Source organism: Mytilus edulis, chromosome 5 (genome assembly GCF_963676685.1).
Source record: "Mytilus edulis chromosome 5, xbMytEdul2.2, whole genome shotgun sequence".
Taxonomy (NCBI): domain Eukaryota; kingdom Metazoa; phylum Mollusca; class Bivalvia; order Mytilida; family Mytilidae; genus Mytilus; species Mytilus edulis.
Genome location: NC_092348.1, coordinates 89,943,343 through 89,957,539, shown reverse-complemented (window position 1 = coordinate 89,957,539; position 14,197 = coordinate 89,943,343). Strand labels below are relative to the sequence as shown.

Sequence of the window (14,197 nt, the reverse complement as noted above, 5' to 3'; positions counted from 1 at the left end):
TTTCGGAATGCAGCACATTACCGTCGTAATAAATGAATCAGTAGCAAAATGTGCATCATTTGAAAGTTTGGAAGTGTTTTTAAAAGTTAATGAAATAAATTAAATGCATGCCAATTCGATAAAATTCAATATTCTGCAGTAGTCAATAATAACAGTAACGGTAACAATTTTCCTGCACAAGATGCGCATTTCGACAATACATGTCTCTTCAGTGATGCTCGTGGCCAAAATATTTGAAATCCAAAGCTTATATAAAAGATGAAGAGCTATAATCCAAAAGGTCCAAAAAGTATAGCCAAATCCGTGAAAGGAATCAGAGCTTTGCATGAGGGAGATACATTCCTTAATTTATAATAATTTCTAACATTTTGTAACAGCAAATTTTAAGAACACAAAAAAATCCGTATTTTCATGCCAGTACCGAAGTACTGGCTACTGGGCTGGTGATACCCTCGGGGACTAACAGTCCACCAGCAGAGGCATCGACCCAGTGGTAGTAATAACATTAACGGTACCAATATTCCTGCACCAGATGCGCATTTCGACAATACATGTCTCTTCAGTGATGTTCGTGGCCAAAATATTTTAAATCCAAAGCTTATATAAAAGATGGAGAGCTATAATCCAAAAGGTCCAAAAAGTATAGCCAAATCCGTGAAAGGAATCAGAGCTTTGCATGAGGGAGAGAAATTCCTTAATTTATAATAATTTCTAACATTTTGTAACAGCAAATTTTAAGAACACAAAAAAAATCCGTATTTTCATGCCAGTACCGAAGTACTGGCTACTGGGCTGGTGATACCCACGGGGACTAACAGTCCACATTATACACATGTGCAAAAAATATATTGGATTAAGAGCATGGGTTTATTCATAAAGCGAAAGAAGCACGTCATATTAGAATGTGAAATAATGTGATTATCTTATGTTGAGCCAGACTTTTATAGTAGAGAAGAGGCGAAAGATACCAAAGGGACATTCAATTTCATAATTCAAAAAAATTAACTGACAACGTCATGGTTGATAAATACAAAGACAAACAGACAAACATCCGTACACCACAAATTAAAACATAGAAAACTGAAGACTGAACATAGTAATAGTTAGTTTGGTTTTTTTTCTTTTACAATAGAAAGAAAAATGTGTATGTCCTTAATTGATGAATTTCTGCAAATTTAGCTAGAAGTTTGTTTTATGTATGGATATATGGAGAGTACTCAGGATTTCAAATCTTATTAAAATAAGACTGATTAGTCATTTATATGTTAAGAGTTGAGTGTGACGTCTATTTTCATTGAACTAGTACACATTTTGATCAGGGGCCAGTTGAAGCTCACCTCCGGATGCGGTATTTTCTCACTGTGTTGAAGACCAATTAGTGGTCTTCGGCAGTTTTCTGCCCTTTGGTCGGGTTGTTGTCTTTTTGACACATTCCCAATATCCATTCTCAATTTCATGATTAGCTATGTTCTGTTTATTATTTATTGTAAGCTTATTATTCGGTTATTATTCAGTATTGTGCTTTTCCTGTGCGTGTTTTTATGGCATGTTCTCTTAAGTGTGTTTTAGTATTCGAATGAATTTAAAGATGGAAGATTGAGATCTAAAACAATACTTGAAACCGCCGCATTGTAATATGGTTGTCATAAAACCTCTTCAAAGATACAAGGCTTATCAATTGTGCCAATGTTTGTTTAGATATTTGTTTGTTTTACAGTGATTATTAAAATAGCACAATGTTGACTGCTGCATCTCTATTTTAGATAGTTGTACCTATTATGTCTGTTTGTTTTGTTTACATATCGTTGTTAATATAATGGAATTTTAAGCGACTGCCATACAAGTGAGAGGTTTAGCTAGCTATAAAACCAGTTTTAATCCACCATTTTCTACTTAAGAAAATGTCCGTACCAAGTCAGGAGTCCATTTGTTTATGCTTGTGAATTTGCAATTTGATTAGGGACTTTCCATTTTGAATTATCAGAGTTCGGTATTACTTTGATTTTATTTTTTTATATTCAAATGCGCTTTTTGTTTGAATATAAATCACAAGTGATGTTTGCATTAAAGTATTTGGAAGGCCGGAATAAAATACGAGTGGGAACAGCATTAAAACCGAACTGTTTGCTGAGGCAATTTAAGCCGTAGTTTTGAATATTTCAACATTTTTTTAAACTCTGAAAAGAACACAAAATAAGCATATCAATAACCTTGTGAAGGCTAAATGCATTTGGTGTTTCAAAAACATACAACTGGGAGGGGGGATTTCGAAGAAGATGTTAAATTTCGTTAATTGGCGTGTCGTTGATAAGGGTGAGCTCGCATGTTGCTTGTCGTATTATTTTTTTTTTTTACATTATACAGATCATATACAATAGGCAATCTACCCAATTAACGATATCCGACACTTTTGGCAAGTCAATCTGACGACTCTATAAGCTACGACATGCCATTGGGGAACTAACGGTTAATAGTAGGTAAGGAATTTATTGTTACATAAAATGCACAAGAATATATGATTTTAAATAACATTTGGAAAAAATAACTCTTACTTTTGATGGATTTTGATAATTGCCATATCTTTAGATTTGCGTAATCCTACTGCATGTAAGTGTGTTGGCGCAGGAACATATGTATCGACCGTTATCGACCAGGTTGGCGATTGATTATAAAATGTTATATTAGAACTATTCATGTTTATTTCTTTTGAACCTCAAACTGATAACTAATTAGACCTCAACCATAAGAACTATAATATAATTTATCATAAGTATTCATTTCAAAATTAACTTGTATTAAAAATGAGCTAGTTATTTTTGACAAAAATAACCAAGTAATGATAAATCAAGTTATAAATCAAGTCCGTAAAACTTTCATATACATTATTCCAACTTTATCATGAATCACCAATTTGTTCCGACGCTTTGCTGTAAACTATAACCTTCTATCAAGGAAATTCTAACACCATCAGAAACTGCAAGCTCTGGAAAATGGTTTTAACTAATGATATATATATAGGATATAATTACGCCGCATTAGTGGTTCTTGCATGCGGGTAAATAAAAATGAAAAATTCACAATTGGAAAATTAAGTCATACTGTTTCGGTCTCATTGCAACATATGCTTTACTGTGCTATGCGCAATGTATAATACCGGTGTTGTAATAACAAGAACAATATAAGATTATTTATATGTGAGTTCTCTGTTATAATAAAATTGAGAATGAAGATGGGGAATGTGCCAAAGAGACAACAACCCGACCATAGAAAAAACAACAGCAGAAGGTCACCAACAGGTCTTCAATGTAGCGAGAAATTCCCGCACCCGGAGGCGTCCTTCAGCTGGCCCCTAAACAAATATATACTAGTTCAGTGATAATGAACGCCATACTAATTTCCAAATTGTACACAAGAAACTAAAATTAAAATAATACAAGACTAACAAAGGCCAGAGGCTCCTGACTTGGGACAGGCGCAAAAATACGGCAGGCTGTATGAGGCAGTATGAGGCAGTTCGACACAAGGGGAGACAAACATTTTGGTAAATTGGTTGCTTAACTAGAGAAAACACCTGGGGACAGCGTTTAAGAACCAAATGCATACGAATCTCTCCTTGTCTAAACCAGAAAAGCGTACATTAAGCGAACAAAGAAAACAGAAGATCCAGTAGCCAACCATTTCATTCAGTATAATTATTCAATGACAAATTTAAAAGGTACCGCCATAGAAAAAGTATTTGGGACAGAAATTTACAGAAAAACTAAAGAAGCCTTTTGGATAAAAAAAAATTAAAAACTTTAGAACCTGAAGGACTCAACACAATGTATGAACGATAATAAAAATATTTATATTAAAAAAGAGAAAAACGTGGCAAATGAACGTCATAGTAATTATAACGTAAATTGTATCCAAGCGATGTAATTGTTGTTTCAATGTTGAAATTTATTCCAATGAAGAAGGCCGTAATGGCCGAAACGTATGGGAATTTGTGTTATAGTTTTTATTATATATCAGTAGCATGGGTTCGAATCCCGGCAGGGAAGAACAAAAAATTTGCGAAAGCAAATTTACAGATGTAACATTGTTTTGTTGATGTTTAGAAGAGTTGTATATAAATATATATATATATATATACAAATAAATGAATAGGGTTCACTTATATGATAGCTTAGCTTGCTTAAACCAGCCAAGCAAGTAGTTTAAAAATGCAAGATTGATGATAAAGATTAAAGCATTAAATTATTTACAGTGAGTACGAACAAACTTATTGAAATGTTTTCAAACTGATGTGTTCTCACGTGTCATTAAACAAAGAACTTTTGTGGAGGATTGGTTAGCAAAATTATAACATGACATGAGGTATAGTAGTTTTTAACAATTTTTTTCTTTCCTCGATAAACTTGGTGCAATGAAGGATTTGGCGTAAATCATCCTTTGACCCACCTGAGACACACTACCCGCAAAGTCTAACATATGGAGGAATTTCATACCATGATATCTACCAGTTTCTATTTGCAAACGATTGCTGAACTTCTAAGTTTTGTTAGACTCCTACTATTTTCATAAATAATGACACAAGATATATAATTTTAAAAATTTACCTGAAAGTTTGTGAATATATATAAATTGTCTCTCTTTTTATTTTTTATTTATCTTTGTATATGATGAGTTTATTTCCAGATCAATCAACATCATGCAAACAACAACAGCAACGACATTTGCAGTTTGTCAATCAAGACGCCCCGAGGAGCAGTCCAATTACAGTTTACATTAAAGTGAACAAATATCAAATTGTGGTGATTTTTTTGTTGAACTATTTTTTGATATTACAAAACATGACAATAAAACTAAAACTATATAGGAAAAGAGAGACAACAAATACTGTGTATTCTCAAAGATAATGGGCGAGTTACCTGATCACTGACATATATACTCGTAATATAAACACAGTCATTTAGGAAATAGTTTTACCTTAAAATATTATCGGAAATTTAAATCTTTTCGCCGTTTTGAAGACAATATATATATATATATATTGGTCCTTTTTGAAGTTTTTAAAAAGAGATGAAAGATACCACAAGGACACTCAAATTGTAAGAGAAGCCGAATAGACTATGAAAAAGAAAAGAAAAAAAGGACAAACCCCGGGAGATGAAAGGTGTCGATATTAGATGAAGAATAATAGATTTTCGATGAAATCTGTCCGATGGATGAAATAAACCAGAATTTTTAATTTTAAAGGTATCGAAACATTTAATTGTCTGTTAACAAATGTAATATTAATCATTGGTTTATGAGAAAATGAAGAATTAAAAGAGAAAACTAAAAATAAAGTAACATTGGAAATGCAGTGTTAAGTTTTTTCAATCTACAAGTTATTCCCTTATATTATGTACTAACTAATTATAGTTGACCCTCACTTTGAACTTTAAATACTCCACGATCAATACAAAGTTATAATATAGAACATACAGGTATATACATTTTTACAGAAGAAAAATGACGGAGAAAGCATACATCAAAGGTATGGTGGGGTTTTTTTCCTAATGTTTCAGATAGCATACGGCCAAGTATAATGTCCAAGAAAGCCTGTAGTAATTAAAGTAAAGTTTCCTTTAGCATGTTTAGTCACCAAAAACATCACATGGAACCATTATGTTGTAACTGTATTGCATACTTGGGTTTAAGTAAACGTGTTTGACTGAACATGTCATTTTGCATATTCTATCGGATCACAATGCAATTTAATCACAGACATTATAAACAAATACAGATACAATTTGCCTTTTGTGGTAAATTTCTAACCGGGAAGTAAGACTTTGTAAGCATCTATATTTAAGTGTGTTTAATAGCAATGTTTACTTATTTGTTATGTGAACCGTGAAATCCTATCAGCTTTGTTTACAACCTATTTAGACGATTAAGGTGTAATAGATAGCCTAGGTAACATAAGAAAGTTTAACTTTATACTTCCAAATAAAGAATCATGGAATAAACTGTGGGTCTTTTTAAATTCTAACCGATTTTATGGACTTCTAGGTGAAATTTATTCGGTAGAATTTGAGTTTGTTGCTTCTCTATATTAAGCAGTCAGATTAAAGACTTTAGTCACGTTACACAGACACATGTCTCAGACAAAAAATCTTAACTTATATATACCTTCATATAACTTTAATATGGTATATAGAAAACAAAATCTGAAACAAGTGTCTGTGTAACGTAATGGGAAACTAAGACATGGAATGTTTAAACTCTATTGTATATATATAACAAATTTCCTAACTTTTTCGCAGGTTCAGCATTCCCGCCTTTGGTAGATGGAAAGTTGCGACTCTATAGCATGCGATTATGCCCGTATGCACAAAGAACAAGAATTATGCTAGCTCACAAAAAAATTCCGTAAGATTTTAATGATGATTGAGTTAATCTTATATGTATGAACAATTTAATTAAAGTAGCCCGCCGTATGACTATATCGACATGTAATTGACAAATAATTCACTGCCAGTCCTAATACAAAACGAAAATAAATCATGATTTCGTCTTCAAAAACAAATAAAATGGACTATGATTGCTACAACAATGGAGGATATCATATCATCTCCTTGCTACAACAATGGAGGATCTCATATCATCTCCTTGCTACAACAATGGAGGATCTCATATCATCTCCTTGCTACAACAATGGAGGATCTCATATCATCTCCTTGCTACAACAATGGAGGATCTCATATCATCTCCTTGCTACAACAATGGAGGATCTCATATCATCTCCTTGCTACAACTTACACAAATTGTAATCTCTTAATTGTTCCCTTACATGTTTAAAAAAAAAGAAAATATATTAGCTCTGGAATGACAGTTTGAGATAATATAAGAATCTTTTTATCATAGTTTAACATTAATATTTCAAAGTGCCTGTTTTATGCGTGTGCTTTCATTAAATCAGGTAATCTGGACCTTGAGTCAGGAATATTACACAATTCGTTTGAGGTTTTGATTTAGCCATTTGATTATGGACTTTCCGTTTTAAAATTTCCTCGAAATTCTTTTTTTTTTGTTTTTTTTTTTGTTATTTTACTTTTTTTATATGTTTTTATGTTAGATGTTTTTTGGTAGTTCTGTTTTAGTTGTTTGTGTTGTCTGTTGTACTGTATGGTATGGTCAGCTATTTCCATGTTCCCGTTTTACAAATTCTTCAGGAAAAATATATATGCATGTTTTAAATACTACATACTCACTCAGTGACTTTATACTATTGTAGCTACGAAACAGTGAACATTAATTTGACAGAGAAACCGGAATGGTTTCTGGAGAAAAATCCTCTTGGTATGGTTCCGGTTCTGGAGCATGATGGGAAAATTGTTTACGAATCTGCCATCTGTAATGAATACTTAGAAGATATTCATAAACAGAATAGTGTCACGCCAACAGACCCTTACAGACGGGCAAGAGACAAGATGCTTCTGGAAATGAACAGCAAGGTATTGAGAAATAAATCTACCCTGCTTATATGACATAATTATAATATTGTACTGAAGTGACTATGTTGTCCTATCACCTTTTTCAATATAAAACTTATATCATTATCTTTTTATATTTTTTATGGTGAATTTACCACTAAATACTGGTTTTTAACATATTTCCTGTTTTCCTTCATTCGGTCGAAAATCTGTAAAACTTCGTCCGTGAAATACGAACAGTCAGACATGATATTAAGAAAAGCTGCTAATATTCCAGTTCGATAGTTCCCCATTTCTAAACAAACATAAATTCAACATCGTCCTGAAATTGCATGGATCATTTGCCATCTGGCGTTAGTTAAGCAACCAACAATCAATCAATCTTAAATGCATCAAACAAATCATATTAGTCTTCTAAGAGTATCGTCTATGAAATTTAAAGTGATATAACTAATTCAGTTAGTGATGATATATCGCTAACAATCTCTGCTTCACTTTATAAATAAACTCATCATATATACCAGGAATAAAAATTTGTATTTAAGCCAGATGCGCGTTTCGTATGCAAAAGACTCATCACTGACGCTCGAATCCAAAAAAGTTAATAAGGCCAAAAGTACGAAGTTGAAGAGCATTGAGGATAAAATTCCTAAAAGTTTTGCCAAATACAGCTAATTTAATCTTTTCCTGAGGTTGAAAAGCCTTAGTATTTCAAAAAATTCAAACGTTTTGTAAATAGTTAGTTTATATGACCATATCAATGATAACTCATGTCAGCGCTGTGCTACTCGGATTGTGATACCCTCGGTGAATTAAAACTCTACCAGCAGGGGCACTGACCTATAACAACTTATATAAATCTAAGCCTGAATCAGAGTTTCAAATACTTTAGAATTTTGTCTACTGTTGAAGAACGTTATTGTGATGACCTTTGGGTGTCGTTTGATTGTAAATTGTAGTGTTGGGTTGCTAAATATAAATAATGTTTATCATACGTCTCCTTTAAATTATATTTAGAAGCACATTTATTGTTGTGCTTCGTATTGCTAACTTTAAAAAAGAAGATGTGGTATGATTGCCAATTAGACAACAATAGGTCAAGCATATTTTTGGATATGTTCCTTACGTCGTAATTACAATCACCTTCCCTTTCATGAATATGACCTACCCTTTCATGAATAAGACTATTTACCGGATGTGTTATAACATGAGCAACACGACGGGTGCTACATGTGGAGCCGGATCTGCTTACCCTTCCGGAGCACCTGAGATAACCCCTAGTTTTTGGTGGGGTTCGTGTTGCTTATTCTTTAGTTTTCTATGTTGTGTCATGTGTACTTTTGTTTGCCTGTTTGTCTTTTTCGTTTTTAGCCATGGCGTTGTCAATTTATTTTCGATTTATGAGTTTGACTGTTCCTCTGATATCTTTCGCCCCTCTTTCTTTTCGTCGTAAGCAATACCTCGGAGGTGATTAAATCGGACAAGTTTTGTTTATTTTCAGTTTACTACGGCCTATTACAAAGCTTTGCAGGGCCTGAAAGGAGAAGATGCAAACAGTTTGATTGAGGCTGTTCACGCAAGTTTAGTACCTTTAGAAAAGGCTATTGGAGAGAGAGGAAACTTCTATGGAGGTAAAATATTTATAGTGAATTAAACTTTTGAATGATTGTCTTCATGCGGAAAATCACCATGTGAACAAGCACGTTAAATTGATTGCTCATATCCACCACATTTTAACTTTGGTTGAGAGTTTTCTCATTGTCAATTATACCACACCTCATGATATCCCTATTTTATTTTTACCGATAATCCTTTCAGCCAAATAACATTGTCATAGTAACGTAGTAACTATTAACACACAAGAGAAGTTGAAACAGGCAAAATGAAAATCATTCATTCCAATCCCTCAAAATATATTCTTTTATCTTATTTTTTTTTTTAATTTTACAAGATCTTTATAAAATGGTATGTTTTCTACGGAAGCGTATAGGTATCTGTTTTTGTTGTTTTTGCTATTGACTTATTGCGTTATATCATACTTATCGATTAATTTATGTCGACTTGTGTGGTGATACTGCAATAAGTTATGAAAAATATTGCGAAAATATTGCGTTAATATATCAAAACAATGCGATATAAAAAAAATATTGACTTGAAGTAGATGTCGATATATTTATGTCGAAACAAATTATAATCGAACATGATTATATCGACTAAAAATGACAATCAATTTTGTAATTATAATGATCTCAATATTTCGAAAACAATACTGCTATATGTTTCTTATTTGACGATATATCGATATACTAGGAAATGATTAGTTACATTATTTCGAAATATATTGATTTATATATATAGAATGATTGATATCGGCGCGCTTTATACGGTGCTTTTGGTACGGGATTTGCTTTATGTCCGCTTTTGCTTTTTGCCCGATCGATAATTTTGGTGTTGTCAGACACTTTTGCCTTTTGCCCGTTGCTTTCAGTCCGTTTTGCTTTTTGCCCGATTATGTTGTTTTTATTCCGACACTTTTTGTACGTTGCTTTCGGTTTGTTTTGCTGTTTGTCCAACACTTTTGCTTTTTGTCCGTTGCTTTTAGTCCGATTTGATGATTTTTAGATGTTCATATTTTAATGTAGGTTGCTTTTGAACTTCGAAAGTCAATGACATAATTGAAATAAATACAACCCTTATTCCTCTTTATATATGAGTAGCATTTTGAGTATCTTGTTTTTATACTCGTTTGCTCAATTTACCGCTAAGCATGCTTTAATTAACCGTACGCTTTGTTTAAAATAAGTATTCGAAAATATTTTGACGATCGTTATTACAAGCATAATTAATAATATCTTTATGTTTAAAAAAAATCGCCCGAGATGAAAGCCACATAATGCGACACATGGGGATGCAAATACGGCGTCGCTATCCTTCGATGTGGTTTTTGTCTCGTTTTCGAAGAAAGTAGCTGAAACTTAGAACTAGGTATTGCTTTTCCGATGACGAAAATTGTTAAGTTTTTCTGCTTAAATGTTTCATATAATCTACCTGTGAGCATTAAAATCTGTACATATCAGTTTGACTATTTTGAACCCTTGCATCCTGGCTCATGGTATAGCCACATTTAATTGATAAGCATTTTTTATACAACCGCAAACATTTTTTGAGATTCTTATAATGCTATGATATTGTCGTCGGCGTCTTCGTCTGAGTCGTCATTGTCGTCCGAAGACACATTTGGTTTTCGGGACAATAACTTTATTTTAAGTGAATGGATCTCTGTGAAATTTTACAAGAAGGTTCAATACCCTTCAAGGAAGGTTGGGATTCATTTTGGGGATTATGATACCAACAGTTTAGGCAAAAGGGGCCAAAAATGGTCCAATAACAAGCATTTTTTATAGTTTTTATGACAATAACTTGTGTGTAAGGGTATGGATCTCTCTGGCATTGTACCACATGGTTCCATATCAAATGGAAGGCTGAGGTAATTGTCAAAAACATGCAGGAATAAGGGGCAAAAACGGGGGCCAAAAACACACTTTTTTCTAGTTTCCAGACAATAACATATGTTTAAGTAAAATTGAGAATGGAAATGGGGAATGTGTCAAAGAGACAACAACCCGACCGTAGAACAAACAACAGCAGAAGTGTATGGATCTCTCTAAAATTGTTCAACACGGTTCAATACTAGAAACTGAAAGAAAAGGCTGGGATTGAGTTTGGGGGAACTTGCTTCAAAAGGGGGAGGGTCAAAAAGTTTAGGGGGTTCCATTTTTTTAGAAGGGGTTCAGTATCTTAATAATTTTCAAATCTTCCATTGCACAGTATTAAGGAATAGATTTTTTTAGATCGTTGACTAGATTTATTTTGTGTCAAGAACCTGTATTATGTCAAAAATTTGATCACAATCTAAATTCAGACAGTATCAAGCTTGAATATTGTGTCGAAATTTGCCCCAATCGTTCAGGGTTCGTCTTCTGTGGTCATATCAGGCTCCGCTCAGCAAAGCATTTTATCAATATTAAATTTCGGTATTTTCCATACAGTTTCATTACTATCAGTACATATCAGTTCGATGCCTATTCTTAGACTATGTATTCAGGGTCGATATAAAACGGTGATTTTGAATTGATTCGCTGTAAAGTTTCCTGCTTTAGTGAGATTGTAAGGAACAACTGACAATAAAAAAGGGATAATCGGACCGATAGCAACAGACAAAATGCCAAAGTGTTGGACTAAAAGTAAAATAATTGGACAAAAAATAAAACGGAACGAAAGCAACGGACAAAAAGCAAAAGTGTCGGACAAAAAGCAAAACGGACCAAAAAGCAACAGACAAAAAGCAAAAGTGTCAAGCAAAAAACTAAATTATTGGACTAAAACAAAAGCGGACAAAAAGCAAATCCCGGACCAAAAGCACTGTACCAAGCGCGCCGGTATCAATCATTCTATACATGTCAAAATAACGCAACAAATCATTTTCTAGTATATCGATTTATCGTAATATAAGAAACGTGTGACGGTATTGTTCTCGAAATATTGAGATAAATATATCTACAAAATTGATTGTCACTTTTAATCGATATAGCTAAATTCGATTATAATTTGTAATGTCATAAACATATCGACATCTACTTCAAGTCAATATTTATTATATTGCATTGTTTTGATAGAACACAATAAATCGCAATATTTTTGTATAATCTATTGCGGTATCGCCTCACAATTCGATATAAACAGCTTTTGGAAATGATAAATTGCATAAATATTTCATACACTGATTTACGGATTAGACACAGGTGTTTACAGAAGCCAATAGCGGACATACAAAAATTAATATTATATCATTATATATATAAGAAATCCAATGGACAAGGTATAATTTGCAGTTGTCACTACACACAGGCAGACATATACATATATTTATTTACAGTGATTGTATGCTTCTAAAAATAGAAAAGCATCCTGCAATTATACTGAAGAGATGAGTAGATGATCATTTCTGTCCACTAAAAATAAATACTTCGTGTATTGTATCATATATCCTTGTTTAATTCCTACAAGAAGGTAACACCTCCCGAAACGAAAGCTTATTTTTTATAAGCTAGAGTTAGAGGAGGGGATAAGGTCTCTGTGCAATGCCGGCGCTGGGGAGGAAGTTACGAATCAAATCTACTGTAACATCGTTAGGTTGATTTTCTAGGCACTTTATATATATCGATAAATTAAATCGTTATCTCGATATTTATATCATTATATCGATATATTTATATCGTTATATCGATACATTTATATCGTCGTCATATTGATATATTTATATCGTTATCTCGATATAATTAAATCGTTATCTCAGTATATTTATTTTGTTATCTCGATATGATTTATTTTGTTATCTCGATATGATTTAATCGTTATCTCGATATCTTTATTCTATTCTAGTCACTATGTATTATATATTATTACACTGTACTGTATAATTTCAGGTGACAAACCATCTATGTTAGACTTTCTGTTATATCCACACTACGAGAGAATAGAAGGAATAAGAACAGGTTTCCATGCTGATTTTATGCCAATGGACAAACTTCCTAAGCTTAATGCTTGGGTTTCACGAATGCAGACTGTACCAGCAGTCAAAGAGACTATGTTTGATGCACAAACCCACATTGATTTTTATAAATCATACGGATCTGGAAAAACCGATTATGACATTGGATTACAATAAACTTTTTTTTATTTCTGAGACAATTTTATATGTATATTTGTATATTCAATATTATTTGATATTTAATGAAAGAAGATTTGCAATTGTTATTGACCAGAACTTTTTTTAATTATTAATGTATGACAAAATGAATGAAAAGTACAGCCGTGTGTATTGTTATAAACATACCTTGTAGCTACGTGTATTCATTTTATACAACCCTAATGGCTGACTGGGGTATTACAATATAGTCGTGTCCAGACTCCATCCGTTCCGAAAGAAGAAGGGTGGCGTCTGTTTGATTGTGTGCTATGTAGGATTATGCAGATACGTCGAAATAGGGAAGCAGAGCCCGATACATGTCTGGTATAGGGAGTGTACCACATTCTCTACGTTAAGAAACATCACACCCATAAGCATTTTCCAGTGCCAGTTTTAAACGGCTCTTCCTCTCGGTCGACTTACCTTGTAGAACCTATAATAAAGTATTTGGTAATACTGGTATTAATTTGTTCTCATCCTGAATATGTAATAATTAACTGCCTGTTTTCATTAAAAAGGCAACAATCAACCAATACAGATCATGAAGTAACGACCAACAATACATAAGATGGGTATTATTCTGTGTAACGACCAACAATACATAAGATGGGTATTATTCTGTGTTAACGACCAACAATACACAAGATGGGTATTATTCTGTGTTAACGACCAACAATGCATAAGATGGGTATTATTCTGTGTTAACGACCAACAATACACAAGATGGGTATTATTCTGTGTAACGACCAACAATACATAAGATGGGTATTATTCTGTGTTAACGACCAACAATACACAAGATGGGTATTATTCTGTGTTAACGACCAACAATACACAAGATGGGTATTATTCTGTGTAACGACCAACAATACACAAGATGGGTATTATTCTGTGTTAACGACCAACAATACATAAGATGGGTATTATTCTGTGTAACGACCAACAATACATAAGATGGGTATTATTCTGTGTTTCTATTTGTAAC

The 14,197-nt window shown here is 33.0% G+C and overlaps 1 protein-coding gene across 1 annotated transcript; it reads left to right on the top strand.

The window, feature by feature from the left end:
- Window positions 1-5,408: 5,408 nt before the first annotated feature.
- Window positions 5,409-13,280, top strand: LOC139524775 (glutathione S-transferase omega-1-like). The gene is made up of 5 exons (XM_071319845.1): window positions 5,409-5,524; window positions 6,294-6,399; window positions 7,265-7,484; window positions 8,965-9,094; window positions 12,950-13,280. The coding sequence occupies exons 1-5, from the start codon at window positions 5,500-5,502 to the stop codon at window positions 13,189-13,191; spliced, it is 723 nt and encodes a 240-aa protein (XP_071175946.1). The 5' UTR covers window positions 5,409-5,499; the 3' UTR covers window positions 13,192-13,280.
- Window positions 13,281-14,197: the final 917 nt, after the last annotated feature.

Excerpts from the sequence above, each read along its gene's own strand:
- LOC139524775 (XM_071319845.1), top strand. The coding sequence starts at position 5,500 with ATGACGGAGAAAGCATACATCAAAG. Across the intron at positions 6,400-7,264 it reads CTAGCTCACAAAAAAATTCC|CTACGAAACAGTGAACATTA; the intron begins GTAAGATTTTAA and ends ATACTATTGTAG. Across the intron at positions 7,485-8,964 it reads TTCTGGAAATGAACAGCAAG|TTTACTACGGCCTATTACAA; the intron begins GTATTGAGAAAT and ends GTTTATTTTCAG.